Genomic DNA, 20761 nt, shown 5'->3' with positions numbered 1-20761 from the left:
GGCGAGATGCTGGGCCACCGTCCACCCTTTCAACAGCCCTCTCCTGGGTCTGTCCTTGAGATATTGCGCCGCCCATACAGAGAAGCCTGTCATCCTGTCTCCACCAATGCACGGCCCGCGTCCTAAGGCAGACACACTATCTGCTGCAGCCTCATGGCTTTGTTTATTTCCATGTGGCAGACGGAGGACCTGGGGCCTTCTCGGAGTGCAGGATGGCTACGATTGGTCACCTCCTGGTGTTGAGTGTTTCCGTGGCCACCCACACGTCAGAATCCAGGGAGCACCACAGCCCGAGAGCACCCCAGGACCCCTCCCCGCATGACCCCTGCTTCACTGCATACGGGGCACCCCCTATGAATAGGAGCGTGTCAGGAAGGCCGGAGCGGGCTCATGGCAAAATCATGGAGGCAGGGGCCGTACCAGCGTCAACCAGGCTGCTGGATTTTTCCTTCTGCTTTTGAGGTGCTTCCCCCTTGCCCAGAATGTACTAGACCTCCCCCTCGTCACTTGGCCAGTGGATAAAGGCAGGTGTGCTGCTGTGCTGGGAAGTATTAGGGGATACACAGGGGCCCCCCCACAGCTGTGATGGGCCGGTTGCCTAGTAGTTTGCATGCCCCAGGACCTCAGCTTCCCCACAGCTGTGTGTTTTCTCATACCTCGATGCCTGTGCCATCTCCTGCTCCCGGAGACTTCAGACCGGGTGCCAGGTGTATGTGAATCATAGGCATGCTCGGGTCCCAAAGTGTGTGTGCAGATGTAAGGGGTGTGTGTGTGTGTGTGTGTGTGTGTGTTTTGTTTTTATTATTTGCTCCATTGCACTTAGGTCACATTTTCCTCTTCTCTAATCCAAGCTCTAAAAGCATTTTGTGGTGTAAAATCTGCATCATCTGATCCAGCCGACCGAAATAAACCAGCCCCTCTGCCGTCATCTTCCTTGAAAAGTGGCCCTGCGTCATGCTCTGAGGCTGGCGGGGAGAGGTCTCGCCTGCCCCAAACACTTCATAATAATCCCCCCAGCGCCCCCCATCCCCTTCACTCCCTGGGGGGCTGTTATTACTGGAACGCCAGCTGCTCCACTTACAGCCCATCCGTACAGACCCGCTCTGTCCGCCTTGGGCCTCACAGGCTCCTGCTTAGCTCATCTTGTGGAAATGTCGTTTTAAAAATAAACACCGGTTCGATCCGCACTTCCCCATCACCTCTGCTGTGTCTCCTGGCCCCCTCTACTTGGCACCAGAGGGCCCATTAAGGCACCGCCGTCTCTCAGAGCCCCCCAGCAGTGGAGTGTCAGCGGCCAGCCGCACACCCGGCCCTGCCTCCAGGGCAGTCTCAGGGGTCCTCCAGGACTGTTCCACTGGGCTTCTGGGTCCCATGGTCATCTGAGTGCTTCTTGAGTGTGGCGTGGGGGAAAGAGAGCGAGCTCCAGAGGCCGGCAGCCCTCGCTCCACCACACGCTCGCTGTGTGACCTTGGAAAAAACTACTCCCTTGTCTGGGCGCCTGGGTCTGCGACCGAACAGCGGCACGCTGGGTGATGGGTGGCAGTGGTTCTCATGAACGACATAAAGTGTGTGCTCAAGAGGAAAACTACGGTTAAAGTCACCCTGCGAATCTCCTCTGAACTTCTTTTCTCTTCCATCATCCGTACTTTCGTTCTTTTATGGAACCAGCAAACACCCGGTAGGCAGGCCAGGACGTTTTGAGCAAAACATAGCATTGTTCTGTTATGTCCCCAGTGCTTTGACGGCTTCAAAGCAAAGTTAGTAATTCAGTTAGGTGTGAAGTTTCGTGCCTGAGAAGCCGCAGAGTGTCCTGGTAAGGGCGCAGACTCCAGAGTTCGACCCACTAATTACTGTGGTATTGACAAGTGATTCACTGTCTCGGTGCCTCAGTTTCCTTGGCGGCAATGTTTGTGTAAGAGTAGTACTTCCTAGGGTTGGCCTGGGGATTCAAGGAGGAAAGGGAGGCACGAAGTACTCAAGCCACGCCTGGCACAGAGAAAGTGCTACATAAGCTGTTTTGTCCTGGTTATTGTATGTGATTGTGCGGCAGGAAGTTAGGAAGTACAGACATCCAGGTGGCATTCATTAGCATCCCCTGTACTACAGCGGTTCTTAACTGGGGGCCGTTTTACCCCCCAGAGACACTTGACAGTGTTTGGGGACATTTTGGTTGTCACGACAGGAAGGAAAGGGCACTACTGGCATCTCATGAGGCTGTGAATAAACATCCTTCATTGCACAGGACGGCCCTCCCATAACAAAGAATTTTCTGGTCCCCAAAGTTAATAGTACCATAAGAAACTTGGCCTTAATACGAGCTTTCCGGTAGTGCCAGAGGCTCCTCTCCGCTGTAGCACTTGCCTTGCTTGTTATTTTGCATTTGTTGGTATGACTATTTGATTACTACCCACCCCACTGACATACTACAAGCTTCAGAGAGAGAGAGATTTCTTTCTCATTCCAGTGCATCCAGGCCAATGCTGCCTACTCAGCCCACCCCAGATCTCAGTCACAGGCAGCACTGGGCCCGGACCTGCCAGAGCTGGATTCAAGTCCCAGGATTTCCACTTCCTGGCTGTGTGACCTTGGACCAGTGGCACTGCTTTTCTGAACCTCCATTCCTTCATCTGCAAATGGGATTGTAAAAATCTGATACATTTCAAGTGGAAGTTAAAGACCACAAGCTCCAGGGTCAAGACATATCTGAGTTCAAGTCACAGCTGTGCTACTTCCTGTGTGAATTTAGTTACCTCACTGAACCTTGGTTTTCTCACTGATGAAATGAGTCTACTAATCCCCTTCCTCGTTCAGAAGGTTAATATGGGATTTAAAGGAGCTGCTGCTGCTTACTTTTATTATTATTACTAAATTCGTCGTCTAGTAAGTGGGTTTTGTCAAACCTTGCATATGTGCCAGACCCCATTAGTTACGGGACAGAGCTCATCATCTCGCGATTTGGGAGGGGTGTGGCCTGGCGCTCCATCCCGCGTTGACCTCTGACCTCCCCCCCACTTTCAGATCTGTGCCATTATCGGTGGGACCTTCACTGTTGCCGGCATTCTGGACTCCTGTATCTTCACGGCCTCGGAGGCGTGGAAAAAGATCCAGCTGGGCAAGATGCATTGACACCCCGCCGGCCCCGTGGCTGAGGACCCAGGGAGGCCGCCAGTCCTGCTCCCAGCGCCCCATCTCCTCCTGCCCTCTTACCTGGCCCAGGATCTGGCTGCATCCCAAAGTGGGGGTGGGGGGAGGTGGAGGGTGGCTCACCGTTTAGCAGCTACCTCTTTTCCCCATCTTTAATTTTACACGAATTACACTGCCTGAAGTTGTGGTGCCCCTTTTCCTGGGGAACCCCAAAACCACAGTCAGGCAAGGGGGGGGATTCGGGGATATTAGGGACCACTCCTGGGAGGGCTGCAGTTCCTTCCCTCTCAGGGGAACAGCTCAGAATCCACCGTCGACCAGCTCACAGCCAGGCTTTGACAATCTCGGAGCTCCCACCATTTGGACGCACGAATCACTTGGTTTCTCCCCTGGGGAACCAGCCTGCAGACTGGGGCTCTCGGCTTTGGACCACGCTGCCCCCAGGTACCTCCACTCTGCGCCTTCAATAAGGGTGGTACTTCCCAGGCGAGTCCCTGGGATGTGGCGCTACAGGTGGAAGCCTCGCTTTTGCCCCATCCCTTCTTGCCCGTCTCAGAGCTCAGGCTCAAGTCCCTTACCCCCACCCACTTCTTTTTGTCCTGAGAAGCAGATGCCCCCTTGTTGGGTAGCAGCGGTGGAAACTCAGGTCCGCCCACTGGAAACCGGGCGGGTGGCAAGTTCTCCTTCCTCTCTTCACCTTGTTTCTCTGCACCCCCCCCCCCCCCACCAACGTGCCTCGGCCCCTGTGCTGTGTGGCAACAGCATCTCTTGGTGGAGGGGCTGGTTGTAACTGGGGAATCATCCTTCGAAAACCAGACACGATTTGTGCACTTAATGTCCAGTTGGAAGGCATCCTTCTCTGCAGCCCTGACATAATCATGTCTCACCCTCTCCTGGACAGGTGCCATCGGTCCCAGGGACTTAGGTGGGGGAAGCAAAGTAGATCGGCCCTTCTCCTGTCTTTGGACATCTATCTTTCAGGCTCCCAACAGGTGCACAGCGCTCACACTTCTCTGCATCCCCGTTGTGGCCCTCTTGCCACTGAGTTCCCCCCCATCAGGGGCCATATAGGTTCTCGGTCCCTGGGGCAGCCCCATCGTCTCTCCGTTTGCTCCTGAGGTGGGTCCCTACCCTGCTGCTCACCCACATCCTTCCCCTTCAGTCCTGAAAGGGAGCGGCAACAATCCAGGGGTGAATTCCAAATTCTGCCCGGGGAATTTTAGGTATGCCGTTGTGTCCCAGGGAGAGAGCCTGGCCTGCCTGTTTTCCATTTATATCAAGATTGTTTGCATACTTTTGTAATTAAGAGGAGTGTCTGGTGGAAGTTTTTGAATGATCTCTATGGATAGCTCAAGTCTCTGCCATTTGTAATTTTGGGCTCCGGATTCCAATTAGAAAAGTGTCTCCTTTTGCGTATGAGTTGACTGATGTTGTGAGTGTAAACTGCATTTGGTTCTCTCTGGTATCTGTGGCCAACTTGGATGGATTTTTTTTTTTCACCTTCTGTTCCCCAGTTACAGAAAGGAGCCTCTTTGGTGTGTGGGTACCTGCACCTTTAGAGGGTGGGCAGGGTGGGGCAGGGAAATGTGTGGCATGCACATGAGTTGAAATTCCACTTTTATGCTTTTTTTAAGAAAAAAAAATAACTCTTGAGGACATGGGGGATGTCAGTTTCCTATGGAAGAGACACCTCTGACCTGTTATTCTTATAAACATTCTCAAGGGCAAAAAATGGTTTAGTTCTTTCCCCACTCGTTGGGTTCAAATAGATTAAAAGGCTGATTTTCAGAACTGTTGTTGTGTGTTTCTTTCTACTGGATGGTGGCTGGGCTCACAGTCAAAATAGGACTTACTTCTAGAGGGGAAACACTGGGAAATGTGGAAAGGGTCCGTGAGGATGATCGGAAAGTCAAGATCCCTTGAAACCAGCCCTTCCCTTATTGAATCCCTACAGAATATTCCTGGAACTGCCGTTTTCTAGCTGTGTAATCTCAGGTCGGGTTCTTAACCACTCAGCATCTCAGTTTCCTCGGGTGAAAACGGGGAGAGTAATAAAACAGTCTCATAGGGCTGTTATGGAAATTAGATCTACAGTATGCACAAGGAAGTCCCACTGGATGAGAAGGAGCTCATGTACGCGGCAAAGGGGTGTGTGGTAAATTTTCAAAAACGGGAGCTGTTTCGTAGAGGTATTCCAAAATAGAATATAATCTCTTTGAGAACAGGGCTAACTAACGTGTTTATCCTCAGCTTTGAACCAAGGGCTGCAATAAATTAAAGCTGCTTCATAAATTCTCCTTGATTTCCAAGGAAGGACCTGGCAGTCCTTGGTCAGCCTTAAGCTCAGCAAAGGGGGACCAGCCCAGCTCCAAGAAGATTTTTTTCCATGGCTGTTTACCATCCCGCTGTCCCCTTCTTCAAGGCCCTCACCTGGAATGGCACGAACGTGGATCACTCATCAGGGATGAATATGGCAGAGAACCACGCTGCAAGAAACTTCACAGATTCTCTCTTTAACATCCGGATACTAGAGTTATTGTGACACTCAAAGCTGAAGGTCCAGAGTAATCTGCCCGCTGGTGGTCAATTACGTGTGCCCAAACCTTTGTATGCCAGCTGTCATGATTTATGCTGTCATGATGTGATTAACCAGTGAAAGAGGATTAACAAATGAAAGAGTCAGGGCGCCTGGGTGGCTCAGTCCCTTACACATCCGACTTTGGCTCAGGTTATGATCTCGCAGTTCATGAGTTTGGGGCCACGTGGGGCTCTGTGCTGACAGCTCAGAGGCTGGAACCTGCTTTGGATTCTGTGTCTCCCTCTCTTTCTGCCCCTCCTCTGCTTGTGCTCTGTCTCCCTCCCTCTAAAATAAACATTTAGAAAAAATGAATCTTGTACAACTAACTTGTACACTTTGCAGAGACCTGCTAAAGGTGAGTAGCCACCCCTTCCTCAAAATACTCCGGAATTAAATATGAGCCACACCTCTTACTGAAAAGACTTGGGGGAAGGGGTTGGGGTGGTGGTGGTGAGGTGTCTTTGAGGATTCTGCATTCGCATGGAAAGGGTCTAAGTTCTCCACATGAACCCAAAATTGGAACTCTCTCAAGTGGGTTTATGTAAGAACACAGTTTATGTGAAGAAAGTGACCTCAGACGGGAGGTTTCTCAATGAAAAAACCTCGCTTCAGGGTCCAAAGATTGGCAAATGTTTTTTCAGCAGACATAAAACATTTAAGGTATGTGTCATTTTTATGATTTCTCTCCTAAACCAATTCTCTCAACTATGTTTTCACATAAGAGGATTTCTCAGTCAGGGATTACAGTGCAGCCTCCTAGAGGGGAGGTGAGAGGTTGGGGGCTGTGGTGGCTCAGGTAGGAATGGCTTCTTGTGGGGCGAGGCGGGGGGGGGGCTTGCAGTTGCATGAGGGGCGAGGTTACAGAGGTGCATCAGGCAAGAGAGAAGCTCAAGTCCCGCAGCCCGTGTGCCTGGGGTGGGCAGGTATCAGAGGGGGTGTGAAGCTTGGGGAGAAGTGTCGTGTAGCAGTGGGGCTTGGAAGTGGCAGCTCCAATGGATTCTTACTACTGTATGTCACAAATTCATTTTCGATTGTTGCCAGGGACAAAGATACACGTTTTCTCAAGTCCTAATCCCTTCCTAAGAAATTGGTTCATTAAGGACCTTTTTCCCTCCCCAGCAGTTGTCTTTGGTCAGTCATGTAGTGATGAAGCTATGCACTTTATTCTGACCGAAATAAGTTATTTTTATCTTAACTCATGTAGAAATAGCTACCCGTGGGTGGGCATTCTCCGCGTGCCAGCAAGGAGTGATTGTTCAGGCCTTGTCTTTCTCTATCCTCACAGCAGTCCTGCATGGTGGATGTTACCTCCTTTCTACAAAGGAGAAGACAAATTTAGTAACTTTCCTCTGTCCCATAGCTGGCAGGTGGCAAAGTTGGAATTCAAACCCCTGTCCGCTTGACGCAGGGGTATGGGTTGCCTCAGTCCCCAAGATCATCTTGTCCATGTCAAAAGAGAAAAATGACCCCTGACCCCCCCCCCCCACCAAAAGGGAGGGAATTGAAAGTAGTGAAGGTACTTTGTTTTTTGTTTTCTTTTCTGAACAGCCTGCAAAGGAAGCTAAATTGAATGTTGGAAATCTTAAAAATTTAAGGCCCTGAAAACATGGTTTTAATTACACAAATAAGACATGCTCATGGCCCCAGTGGAGGAAAATCAGAAGAGCAAAAAGGAAAAAAGGAAAAATTAAAGGGAGTCCTGATTGCACTAACCAAGATAATCATTGTTAACATTTTAGTGATATCCTCCCACAAACAAAAGGGGATCATGCTGTTAATATTATTTTGTAGTTTACTCTTTTCCACAATAGACCTCTTCCTATGTTACTGACTGTGGACCTCGTCATGCACTGGCTACAAGATAACAATAAGCATGTTGAGGATGTCATGGTGAATCACATTCACTTTCTGTTCCCATCTCATTCAGGACCTGTTTTCTCACCTGTAAAAAGGACCAATTCAGAGGACTGTTTATCAGATTAAGTCAGGTAGTATTTGTAAAACTTAGCACAATGCCTGACATTGAATGCTCAGCCAAATAAGATTAGCCTGCTATCCATTCATTAAATAAACAGTAATTTCTACCATTTATTAAGTGCTTTTTTGTAAAGCCAAGGTTTGTGCTAAGGGTTCATTTAATCCTGACACCAAACCAATGATGTAACTAGTATCATTATTCTCATTTCTCAGATGAGGAAAGTGAATGACCTCTAAGGGGCTAAGTATCTTACCCAGACCTACACAGCCAGGAAGTGATGGAGATCCCAACCCAGGCAGTCAGAATCAGGGCTCAGATATTTCCCCAGCATACCCCCTTCTGCCTCTGAGACATAAAAATATTTCCCAGGCGTTTCCTCTGCGCTGTCACTGTACTAGGTCCTGGGGCAGTTCCCGTGCAGTTTCCAAGAGTCGATGTGAGGCAAGAAGTCCTCATTAGAGTGACAAAGCCTCAGGCTCTCGTGATCTTAACTGGTGATGTCATTGCACCTGTCTTAATTTTACTGAGCCATGGGAGAAGCGGTGTAAAGTATTGCCTCCCACTCTGGTTGATCATGAATATCCCTCGATTATCCAGGGCTGTGAGGGTCTGTCCTCATGGTTGTCCGGCACCAGTGAGGTTCTGGGCTCCTTGTAATCAGGGACTAGATAGAACTTCCTCCTCCCCAGAGCTCCTTGATGGAGGCCTGTGCTATGGGCTAAATTACTAGCACCTACCGATAAGTTAATGAACAAGTGGATGAATGTTGGAATAAATGAGTAGGCAAATAAGCTATGCCAGTGAGAGACTGAATGAACTTATGGGTGGGTGCGGGGCTAGGGGACCTTGGGTCTGATGAACACTGTAAGGGCTGCTTGAGGAGAACCCTCTGACTTTCTATGAGCAGTCAGTCATAACAGCTTTTATTCCTGCCTTGCCCGTGGGGAGTGACATCCTTTTTTCTTTTTTGGTCCCACCTTTGAGCTATAACGGACCTACAGCTTTACGAGTTTGAGCTGGTATCGCAAAATGATGACCATGATAGCTTAGCTGACACTTCATCACCTCACGTAAAAGTCTTCCTTTCTTGTGCTTCTCCCTCCAACCTCCTGACTCTTGGAGTCTGGGGCACACACAATGGGTAGCTTTTCAATTGCTATTGCCTCAAGTTTGGCACCGCTCACCCTGCTGCCCTGGCTTCTAAAAACAGGCCAGATGTTGGCCATCAAGGCCAGAAGTCTCCAACACGCACTGCAACGGTTCTGGAATGAAACCTAAAATAGGACCCATCAGGTTCAGGGATCAAGGCAGATGTCCTGGTTGATCGTGAGTAAGAGTAAATGCTGGTGTTTAACAATTGCATCACCATATACCCGGGGACACTAAAACGGAGAAAGCAGGGGACCTGCCCGAATCTGGCAAGACATCCCTCTCTCTGAATTTCGGGCCGCCTGTTAATTGAGCACCACAAAGGCTTCTGCTATGTGCCATAAAGTAGGTGCTTAATACATATGAACTATGCAAAATCTAGGAACAGAAAAACCTTTCATTCCCAGCTGCCAAGCGTGCGCGGTGTCTGAGCCTGACTAGCCGCAGGGTGGCGCCCGCGGCTCCGGGCGGCCTTCCAGGGAGGGGAGGCGGGGCTAGGACACTACTGGGCGGGGCGAGGTGGGAACGNGGGGGGTGAGCCAGGCAGAGCAGCTGCCCTCAACCTCCAGAGGAGCTGGAACGGCAGAGGCCCAGCTGGCTTTTCCCCAGGGTGCATTGAATGTGTTTCCTTCAAACACAGAAAACTTTACAGTCTGCGTCATCGAGTAGTTAATGGTGAAAGTCTGAATGTGAGGACTCAAGGATGTGAGGCCGGCTTCTGGGCTGCCTGGAGGAAGCCCACACGTAGGCCTCTGCTTTCATTAGGAGTAACAGCCTACTGTAACTGAGAGCCATGCGCCAGACATAAACATTCCCAATGGATTAGCTCATTTGGTCCTCATAACTTTTCTGGGAGGCACATATAAGATTATCCCCATTTCACAGATGAGAAAACAGACTCAGAAACAAGAAGCCATCTCCCCGAGGTCCAGCCACATGAAAAGGCACTTGGGTCCAGGTCTGCCTCTACAACCCCAGCTCTCCGCAACAGGGCTAAGACACTGGGGTAAAGTTTTTGCAAGACCAAGTGGTTGGTTCTCAACGCCCCTGAAATACTGTCGCACCTTAAAATCTTTGGGTGGGCGGGAGGAGGGGAGTGCTTGCTTTAAAACCCCGACTTACCACTGCGTGGTTTCGTACGACTGTGATGGAGCACAAAAATCTTCAATTTGAACAAGCTTCTCGCTGATTCTAAAGAAGCAAGTCAGCCGACTGCATTTGGATCATCATGAAGCCTCAACATGCCTAGATCCCCTCGGCAGAGGGTAACACAGGCAAAGAAAGTTTGGAAGGAGAAAGAGACTACTGGTGTACCGATTTTTAAAACACCAGTAGGCCTCTATGGCAGGCCCTACAGAAGTATGCCCCTTCTCCCCGGCGGTGCCAACTCTTCCTGGTTTCAGGCTTGACCCCCGAAAGCGGCACAGCCCTGGGATGGCTCCCTTAGAAGGAGGCATTGCGATCCCACCCCAAGTCGTAGGGGGCGCCATTCAGTCTCGTTCTCACGGGACAGGGGCTCCGCTTCCTCTCTACGCTTGCGCGGCAAGGAAGCCTCACTTCCGGTCTTGCGCGCGCACCGTCTGAGCCTAACTGGTGCAAGGTGAGTAGAGAGGCAGGTGTTCTGTCCGAGCGAGAAGCGCTCCGCCCCACTGGGATCTACGCCCAGCGTGCCGCGGGGCCGCCCATCTCCGTAGGTATCTCTGCGTGACCTCCGACCGTGCATTCTTCCCCAGCCGCCCACACCTTGCTCTGGCGGTGAGCCTCGAGGCCCCGCTGCCGCCTTGTTCCCACGACCCCTCTGGTCAGGCAAGCGCTCCCAACTCATACCTGTGTCACAGCCAGACCCCTCCTTCGCCCCATTCTCTTCCCGCAGGGCACTTGCACGGGGATGAGAGGAGTGTCCTGGATGGAGAGCGGGCCGTGGTTCCCGACTGAGCATCCATCACTCTTTCCCCCGCCTCTTTTTGCAGACGGCCAGCATGAAGTTCAACCCCTTCGTGACCTCGGACCGCAGCAAAAACCGCAAACGCCACTTCAACGCCCCCTCGCACGTGCGCAGGAAGATCATGTCTTCCCCGCTCTCCAAGGAGCTGCGGCAGAAGTACAACGTCCGCTCCATGCCCATCCGCAAGGACGACGAGGTCCAGGTTCGCCTCCCGCGGGCTCTAGGCGTCCGGACGCGTGTCACTCTGGTGCCGGCTTTGCCTAAGAAGGCCATGTGTGTTTGGTCGTGGGGGAGCCGTGCCCTCAGGACTGGCAGGTCACCTTGCAGCTGGGTCCACCGCCACCAGAGTGTGCCCACCCAGCTTAATGGAGAGCACTCAGACACAGTTCTTTAGTAGTCATGGTTGTTTAGGGTAACAGTACACCAGCCAAGCAAACCTTGCCTTTTCGACTTAGTCCGTTGGCTTCATGTTTGCCAAGCATTGCTCAGGGTGGCTCTTTGAACCAGATTCTCCAGGGGAAAGTGCTACCAGTATCACTGGGTTTCGTGGAGGCGGGGCGTTTGGTGGTACTGGGTTTGGCAGAGAGAATAGAGAAGCAGCGAGTCAGAAGCGTGAAATTCTGCAAGAGAATGACCCGTGTGAGAACGTAGAAGCCTTCTCTTCTTCCTAGAGCTTAGGATGTGTGGTTAAGAAAAGGAGAGTGAGAGATGAATGAAATAAAAATATTTCCAGATGTTATCAAATGTCCCTGGGAGGAGGGGGAGGCAAAATCCACTCCCTTCCCTCCCCTAATTGAGAACAGTTGTTTTAGAGAATCTAACGGGATAGCTAAGGAATTTGGTGTAACTTCTAAGGCACTGGGACTCCCTGAAGGTTTGAGGAACATTTTGCGGAGAGGATTGAAACCAGAGGATAGGTTAGCCCGAGCAAATGACAGGAATAGAGTGGGAAGAAAAGTCAGTTTGATCAGAGGTTCTAGATCCTTCCCGTCACCCATGTTCTAGAACAGGGGGATTGCAAATGTGTATAGGGGCTGGACAGGCAGATTTAAAAATAGAACTTGGGTGATGGCAAGAAGATGATAACTAGAAAGCTCATGATTCATTTGAAGGAGACAGTGGTGTCCCTTCAGCCCATTGCTGCCACAGGGAATGCAGGCTCCTTGCTGTCAGTCTTGATTTTGCAAGAGAACTGGAAAATTTAGGTTTTCTCCCAGCACCACATTTCCTTCCAGTTTCTACTCTCTGTTCCACATGTATGGCCAGCCTCCTCAAAAGAGTTGCCTATGCTTCCTCACCTCGTGTTTACGTGTAGAGCCTCTCGCATCTGATCTCTTTGTCACTACTATACAGAAACTGCTTTTGGCTGAGGTCAGTAATGTGTTTATGACTCAATCCAGTGGACGCTTCTTGGCCTCATCATCCTTAACTTTGTCAGCAGCATTTCGCATAGGTAGCACTGCCTCACTTCTCGAAATAGTCTGTCTTTTTGGCTTCTGCAACCATTCGGGCTCAGTTTACTTCTGACTTCTCAGACTCCCTTGCTGGCTGTTTTTCCTCTGATCTCTAAATGCTGGAGTTAGTCAGGGCTTGCACCTGGTCTGACACCTCATCTACCTAGGTGATCATACCTGCTCTGAGAGCTTTAAATGTCTGTCTTGTGCTAACAATGCCCTCTTTTATATCCCAGCCCAACCACTTTCCTGAGCTTAGTCTTGTAGATCTGACTATCTGCTGAGCATCTTTATTTAAAAATCTCATAGTCATCCCAGGGGCGCCTGGGTGGCTCAGTCGGTTAGTATCCAACCTCACGGTTCATGAGTTCAAGCCCTGCATGGGGCTCTCTGCTGTCAGTGCAGAGCCCACTTTGGATCCTCTCCTCCTCTGTTGCTGCACATACACACACACAACACACACCCCGCACGCCTGTGTGCGCTCTCAAAAATAAACATTTTAAAAAGCTCATAGTCTCAAGCTTCTAACTTGCGAGTACTCTTGATCAAAAAACTGCTACTGCCTTTATAATCTGATTCTTCCATCTTTCACACTTCAGTAAACAATGCTTCTTTTTTTCACTTGCCTATGCCATAAACCTTTAAATTCTAACATCTCTCTCTTCCTAACCCGTTTCTAATCTGTTATTTAATCTTACTGATTCTGTCTCTGTAATATGTCTTGAATCTGACCCCTTCTTTTCCATTTCAGATCAATATCTCTCCAGCTTCTGCTCTTAACCCTGGTCAGGCATTCTTCACAGAGTGGTACTTTTTGCAAATCAGGTTTTACTTAAACCCTATCAGTGGTGCTTGCTTGCTTGCTTACTATAAACCTAAAATCATTGACAAGGCCAGTCCTGGTTTTCTCCGACCTCATCTTACCCTATTATGCCCACCTGCCCTGTACTTCAAACACACTGGCCTTTTACATCCTTAAGTGCATCTTGGTCTTTCCTCCCTCATTGTCTTTGCCTGGAATATTCTCCGTGCCTGGAATGTTCTTCCTTCTCCCCTTTACCTGACTAACCCCTCATTTGTCAATAGTATCTTAAATGTGAGTTCCTCAGAAAAGCCTTTCCAGATACTTTAATCAATATTCTACCATAACATCCTTTATTTACATTTCTTTCGTAGCAGTGAACAAAATTTGATTTTATTTCTCTTTAAACTGAGGCATGCCAGGCCCATCTGCAGCCCCCAAAGGCATGGCTGCCCCGTCGGCATCCCATCCCAGGGCTGCGAGCACGCGTCCTTCAGCCTGGAGCAGCTGGCGCTCATCTTCCTCGGGACCTCATTCCTCCACAGCCGCCTGTGCCAATGCCTGTGTGCGCTCGTCCCTGAGCCCAGGGTCCAGGTGTGGTTCTAGAAGAGGCGGCCGAGTCACGCTGTCACAGCGGGGATCCTTTCCGCCTTCAGCCAGGCTGGACCTTTTGCTGTACCACTCTGCTCATGGAGCCGGAATGAAATGACTGAAGCCTGGGCTGCCTCCTGAGATGGATGTGAACTGCCGGCCACATGCCAGCAGGGTTGGAGAGGGCAGTCTCTGGCCCTAACTCTCAAGGTCAGAATTTTGAAACCTATTCTCTCCCTGAAGACACTGATTCAAAGCCGGACTCATGGGAGGAACCCATCTTTTCTGCCTTTGATAACTCTTGAGGACTCGAGGCAAGTTCAGGTTAAGCTCAGAGGAGCCATGACTGACAGCCAAGGAGACACTCATCAGAATACTGTCCTTCCTGGCTTCAGGGCCACAACCGTGTTCTCCTCATGAGGGTTTGGCCAGTTCTCTCTTCCCTGCAAAGCCCCCTCCCCTCTCGCCTGTAAACATTTACCCTTGCCCAGTTCTTCTCTCTCTGCAGCACATGCCCCGGACCCCCCTGGAGTTGTGGTGTTCACTTTGACACATGCATCTCCAAATCTGCATGTTCAGTTTGGTGGATATCCCTGCTCCTTCTTGACGGTCCTCTTATTTTTTGGACTGGTTTTTCAGAACTCATTATCTGCACAAAAACACTTGCTACCACAAGTAACTGGCATATCTGGCCAACAGGGCAGTTTTCCAGATCTTCTGAAGGTCACCCTTCACAATGTCTGTCTGAGAGCTCCCCGTGTCCATTTGCAACCAAATGAATACCTCTTTTAAAACGTGTGAGATCTCTCCCCCCAACAGACCCCCTTCTGAAGTCTGGAACTTTCTGTAGTCCTGATTTTTTGTGCCTATTCAATCATTCCAACGTTCCTCTTAGCACTGGTTACTGTACCTGTGTGCAATGTTAGTGAATTATTCAATGTTTCAGCAAATGAAAGAAAAATAAGACTGAAGCGAATTTACATGCAGTAAAATGCACAGGCGAGCTTGAGCACACATAAAGCCATGTAGCTGTCACCGTAGTTAATGATCCTAGTAACTTCCCCGATGGCCTGTTCCAGTTAGTGATCATATGTTTGCATATTTATTAGTTAACTGCTTACTCACCATTACATTTAGATGAGGCCAAAGAACTTCCTTTTTTTGTTGCCTGACCTCAGTGCAGAGCCTGGCACCCACGGGGGCACAGCCACTATTTGTTTGATGAATGAAAAAATTACTGAGTGGATGGAATTAAGATGTGAAAGAAAGAAAAGGAGGGCAGGGGAGAAGATGTGGCCAGTTTTTCAGAGTCTGTGAGGTAGAATTTGTTTCACTGTAGAGAGGAGGAACCTGAAAGTCCGGCTCCATGATAGATAAGGCAAGTCAGTGTGTAGGCCAGGAATCCAGGTCTGAGTCCACTGGAAGAGTAGAGCAGTCCCAAGTGGGTTTGTTGAAACTGCCTCTTCTCCTTTGGGATCTTCCGAATTTCACATGCTTTTTTGTCTGCTCAGGACCATCTGTCCAGCTTTACAGAGGAAAGTACAGCTGTCAGCCTTTCAGAGCTCCTGGCTCCATACCCTCTGGCTCACCTCCGCTTCCACCCTTGCCGCCTTTGCACTCTCGTGTTGTATTGAAAGAAATGTTCCTGGGGCGCCTGGGTGGCTCAGTCAGTTGAGCGTCCGACTTCAGCTCAGGTCATGATCTCATGGTTCATGGGTTTGAGCCCCGCGTCAGGCTCTGTGCTGACAGCTAGCTCAGAGCCTGGAGCCTGCTTCACATTCTGTGTCTCCCTGTCTCTCTGACCCTCCCCTGCTCACGCTGTCTCTCTCGCTCGCTCAGAAATAAAAAAAATAAAATTAAAAAAAAAAGAAAGAAAGAAATGTTCCTGTTTCTGTCTGGAGCTGATGCACTGTGTACACTGGTCTTCCGTTCTCTTCCCTTGAGATTCTTCTATCCATTGTCCCCTTTCTGTATAGTTACCTTTAACGTTTCCTCCATACCTATTCCTTCTCAAAAGCATTTCGACACATTCATGTTTTTCTCTTTTTAAAAATAAAAAATTTATCACTTACCTTCACATCTCCCTTTAGTATATATTCTCTGTCATCCTCTTCATAGCCAGGTTCCTTGGGACTGTTGCCCACCTTCTCCTTCACCTGTGTGGGAAGATGATGGGACAATGATGTCTTACTGTAAACGCCTTCAGTCTCTGCTCCACTGAAAGCACTGCAGCCATGATCACCAGTGGCCAGCTTGTTGTCACACTGTCCCTTTATCCTTCCTGCAGTTGACCATTCCATGGCATTTGACGTTTTTTTGGCTACTGTAACCCCACACTCCCCTGGTTTCCCATTCTCTGGCCACTTCCAAGCTCCCTTATAAGCTCTTCCAAAATGTTGGCTTTTCCTCGGATTTCTGCATTCTGCCCTCATACCACCAGCTCCCTGAGCCACATCAGGCTCCAAATCGCCGTCTCTGCATGACTCCCAGGCCTTTATTGCTGACCCACTTGGTCTTCCAGCTATGTATGGAATTCTCTAGTAGAGTATCATGAGATGCCTCAAATTCAACATGTTCCCAAACTAAATTTTTTTCCCCTGAAATACATTTCTTCCCCCATGTTCCATGCGCCTGGGAAAGGCATATCTATCCATCGAGTTGCCCAGCCAGATTCTGGATACCATCCTTGCCTCTTCTCTCTTCCCTTTCCAGGCCAGTTAGTTTAGTCTTATCCTCCCCTCTCCTCACTGCATCTAGTGTTTGTCCAGTTTCCTTTAGCCGGGTGTTTTGTTAACATCTTCCTTGACTCTTGATGATAGTTAAGAGAGGCTATTTCGTAGACTTTTCCATGTAAGAGTCTCTGGTCATAGAGGGTATGGTGGAGGTACAGTGAGGCATGATCTTCAGCCTGAAAATCACCTTGATAAGTAGGTTGAACAAGCTAAATAGACATTTTAGGAGTATTGAGATTCTGTAGTTTATTTATATGTGGTATTTTCTCTATGTTTATTACCAGCATCAACTATATCGTGTTTAATAGGCTTATGCCTTCAGGGAAACCATAATCTTATTAGTTTTGAATTGCATTGGAGTGGAAGTAGTATATATATTTTTTTAATGTTTTATATTTGAGAGAGAGAGAGACAGAGTATGAGTGGGGGAGGGGCAGAGAGAGAGAGGGAGACACAGAATCCGAAACAGTTTCCAGGCTCAGCACAGAGCCCAAAGCAGGGCTCAAACTTGTGAGTCACAAGATCATGAACTGACCTGACCTGAAGTCGGACACTTAACTGACTGAGCCATTCAGGCATCCCGAGTAGTAGATTTTTAGTACATAGAAATAGCCCAAGAGATTTTAACATTTTAGTTTTTTGTGACTATAAAATATTTGTGTTAATTATAGAAATCTTGAAATTTGAAAGAATGTAAATTTTTTCTTTTTTAAATGTTTATTTTGAGAGAGAACTCCCGTGCAGACAAGCAAGGGAAGGGCAGAGAGAGAGAGGGAGAGAGAATCCCAAGCAGGCTCTATACCATCAGAGTAGAGCCTGATGGGAAGCTCAGTCCCATGAATTGTGAGCTCATCACCCTAGCCAAAATTAAGGGTCAGACAGTTAACTTCCTGAGCCACTGAGGCACCCCTGGAAGAATATACATTTTTAAAAAAATTTTTTTACGTTTATTTATTTTTGAGAGAGAGATCGCAAGTAGGAGAAGGGCAGAGAGAGAGACACAGAATTGGAAGGAGGCTCCAGGCTCTGAGCTGTCAACACAGAGCCCGACGTGGGGCTCGAACCCAAGAGCTGTGAGATCATGACCTGAGCCAAAAGTCGGACACTTAACCTACTGAGCCACCCAGGCACCCTGAATATGCATTTTTTAAAAAGCCATCTGTAATTGGGGTGTCTGGGTGGCTCAGTCAGTTGAGTGATTTCATCTCCGGTCATGATCCCAGTGTCATGGGATCAAGCCCTTCTGAGCATGGAGCCTGTTTAGGACTGACTCTCTCTCTCTCTCTCTCTCTCACTCACTCTCACTTGAAGGGAACAGAGAAAAGAAAAGATGTCTGTAATCCTATGTCCTGCCTAATGGCAACAGTTATTGACATTTGAATATATTCCATTCCATTGTGTCATATGCCATATATATGAAACACACACAAGATTCAGACTGTATTTCATATAAAGCTTTGATTTTTTTCTAACGATCATATCTTGAGCATTTTCCTAGGTCATAAATTATTCTTTGAAAACATGGGTTTTAGGGGCTCCTGATGGCTCAGTCAGTCAAGCATGTGACTTCAGCTCAAGTCATGATCTCACAGTTCATGAGTTTGAGCCCACATCCGGCCCTGTGCTGTCAGCATTCAGCCTGCTTTGGATCCTTTGTCTCTGCCTAGCGTGACCCCCCTCCCCCACCCTTGCTCGTATACACACACTCTCTCTCTCAAAAATAAATAGAACATTGGGAAAAAAAGAGCATGGGTTTTAAATGGTTGTGTGAGAATCTCAGGATAACATCTTTAACCATTCTTCTCCATTTAGATCTTGAGAGTGATTCTGTTTTTTCTTTCTTAAATTTTATTTATTTTTATTTAACTGAGATACATAGTTTTTTTTAACTGATATATAAGATTGTGTAGTTTTGAGTGTGTAGTGATTATACCTTGTTACTCTCAGAACTAGTTCTGTGATAGCCATCCTAGTTCAAGAAATTTTTTTTTGTTTTCAAATAAAAAAATTCAAACGAAGAATTTTCGCTTGACTTAGAACACTACAGAGCAGGAATATACCCAAAAAAAAGCTGACTCTTGACTGCCAGGGTTAATTTGCTTTGTTACAAAACGTTGTATGTTAGTCTGTGTGTTCCTGATAATTAGTTTCGTTGCAGTTTCTTGTCTGTGTTTTAGGTGGTTCGAGGACACTACAAAGGTCAGCAAATAGGCAAGGTGGTCCAGGTGTACAGAAAAAAGTATGTCATCTACATCGAGCGGGTGCAGCGGGAGAAGGCCAATGGTACCACTGTTCACGTGGGCATTCACCCCAGCAAGGTATGGTGGGACCGGGCGGGCGGCAGCTGTGGAGCAGGGCGCTGCCGTAAGTTTTCAGTGTGTTGCCAGCATCTGCTCAGGTGACCCAGGCAAGGACTTCTAGAGGGACTGGGGGCAGGCCTGACTGAGTCACTGGCTTGGTGATGTCAGAAGGATCCTGATTCTCCTCTTGTCCGTTTTGTCATCCTTGGTGAAGGTTCTGCCTTCAAGCCAGTTGCAGGAGGGTTCCAGACCTCCCTTTTCTACTAGATAGGGTCCAGAGGGAGGAGAGAGAGCATCGCTTCCTGGGGAATGTGCTGTTCCTCATTTGCACTCCATTCCATGCACTATATTCTAGGGTCTTCCTCCTCCGGAGTTTCAGATAAGGGCAGGATGGTTGGGGTCTTACTTATCCTTATGATCGCTGTTGCCCACTTAGCTGATGGGAATGCTGATGTTTTTTAAACAGTGCATTTTGCCGGCCAAGGGATGATAGACAAACCAGAAACATGTTGGTGGTATCATTTTTCCCAGCCCAAATGGTAATTGTTATCACCGAACTAATGGGTCTCCTAGGTCCTTGGAATTTGGGTAACAGAAGGCATCCAAACTGCTACTGGTGGGAAAAGATCTGCTGTACAAAATAATGATATGGTTATAAGTCCTTTCCACTTAAAAAAATAAATAAAGATCTACTTTCTCACTCCTAACAGGTGGTTATCACCAGGCTAAAACTGGACAAAGATCGGAAGAAAATTCTTGAACGCAAAGCCAAATCTCGACAAGTTGGAAAAGAGAAAGGCAAATATAAGGAAGAACTTATTGAGAAAATGCAGGAGTGACTATAACCTGTTGTGCAACCGTGTTTTAACGGTAGATGGTTAGCCTGGTGTGTATTCCTTTGACATGTTTCAAGATGTCTGTCAGATACTTCCGTCCTGTCTTGTGTTTGATAATGTAGCTCTGTAAATCCGCTTTTGCTGTTTTGATTAAGAACTTTATGAATAATGGTTAAAAATGTTTCCTAATTCTGAAGGGAATTTGCATTGTTTTGTAGATAAAGTCCCTCCTACTGTCACTTCCTTGATGCCATTTTTTCATGTGTGTATAACATACGGAGCAGCAGAATGGCATTGGTGAAACGGCTCTGCTTCCCTGGGCCCTTGCGCTGACGGCATAGACGGGGCAGGGCTCTTGTTCCTAATTCTGGGGTGTGTCCCACTCAGCTTGGTCGTCATGTCACGTGAATCAGCACGTACAGGGCCTCACCCAGTGGCTGGCGCTGCTTTGCACGCCTGTGTCTCAGGTCTTGACGGAACAAAAAATCCAGCAATTGCTGGATTGCTGTCCGGCCAGCTTCCTCTCCCTCATGCTCCAACCAAACCAAACGTCATATGGTTCCCTGACCAGGCAAGGTCCCCTCGCAAGCTCTTGACTTTGCAAGTGTATTTCTGACTGACTGCAATGTCCTTCCTCTCCCCTGGGGCTAACTCAGGAAACTGACGACAGCCTGTAGGCAAGATGTGGCCCACAGATTATGTTCGTCCTTCTGTTGTTTTCATGATTTCTTAGAAGTCAGTTTCCAACACTTGAAACTTGAGAGGTTGCACAGAGAAATGCGGATCTTGCTTTGTCTGGTTGCACAGGGCCCTGATCCGGCATAGCCTCATCTGTGTGGAGCCTGGGGCTGGCTGCTGTACACAGCCTGCTCCACTTGCGTACCCAATCTTCCCGCCCCCACCGGCATCTTGGGTTTTACACTCCAGGTCTAACTGCAGCCAAACTAACGTGAGTTCACTCCCTGGGGAGTTACAGATAGAGACTGCACCAGGTGGAGTTGTGGTTTTTTTGTTTCGTTTTTGTTTTCTGTGTTGTTTTTGTTTTTGTTCTCTTATTTTGTTTTTGAGAGAGAGAAATTGACAATCTTAAGCAGGCTCCATGCTCAGCGCAGAGCCCAACGCAGGGCTTGACCCCACAGACCTGGGACCACGACCTGAGCCGAAATCAAGAGTTGGACGCTGAACTGACTGAGCCACCCAGGCGTCCCAAGGTGGACCTGCTGCACAACAGAAACTTTATTTGCAGCAAATA

At 48.5% G+C, this 20761-nt stretch overlaps 2 protein-coding genes across 7 annotated transcripts in view; both read left to right on the top strand.

Moving 5' to 3' along the window:
• Nucleotides 1–4935, top strand: part of ERGIC1 (endoplasmic reticulum-golgi intermediate compartment 1) — a 101280-nt gene extending 96345 nt beyond the window's left edge. For all 3 annotated transcript variants that reach the window (XM_077757312.1, XM_077757311.1, XM_077757310.1), the window contains one exon: nucleotides 3019–4935. In XM_077757312.1, the coding sequence (XP_077613438.1) occupies nucleotides 3019–3126 (108 nt within the window). In that variant the 3' untranslated portion in view covers nucleotides 3127–4935. The remainder of the gene's footprint in view (nucleotides 1–3018) is intronic.
• Nucleotides 4936–10406: 5471 nt separating this feature from the next.
• On the top strand, nucleotides 10407–19748 carry RPL26L1 (ribosomal protein L26 like 1). 4 transcript variants are annotated; one of them, XM_077757307.1, is made up of 4 exons: nucleotides 10407–10449; nucleotides 10820–10996; nucleotides 18551–18691; nucleotides 19384–19748. In XM_077757307.1, the coding sequence occupies exons 2-4, from the start codon at nucleotides 10829–10831 to the stop codon at nucleotides 19510–19512; spliced, it is 438 nt and encodes a 145-aa protein (XP_077613433.1). In that variant the 5' UTR covers nucleotides 10407–10449; nucleotides 10820–10828; the 3' UTR covers nucleotides 19513–19748. The 4 variants fall into 4 exon arrangements, with proteins under 4 accessions (XP_077613433.1, XP_077613432.1, XP_077613434.1 ...); XM_077757306.1 differs by lacking the exon at nucleotides 10407–10449 and adding an exon at nucleotides 10456–10539; XM_077757308.1 differs by lacking the exon at nucleotides 10407–10449 and adding an exon at nucleotides 10456–10543.
• Nucleotides 19749–20761: the final 1013 nt, after the last annotated feature.

This window comes from Crocuta crocuta, unplaced genomic scaffold (genome assembly GCF_008692635.1).
Source record: "Crocuta crocuta isolate KB4526 unplaced genomic scaffold, BGI_CrCroc_1.0 scaffold131, whole genome shotgun sequence".
Taxonomy (NCBI): Eukaryota; Metazoa; Chordata; class Mammalia; order Carnivora; family Hyaenidae; genus Crocuta; species Crocuta crocuta.
Note: the sequence above shows the minus strand (reverse complement) of the source record. Positions and strands in the feature narration are given on the sequence as shown.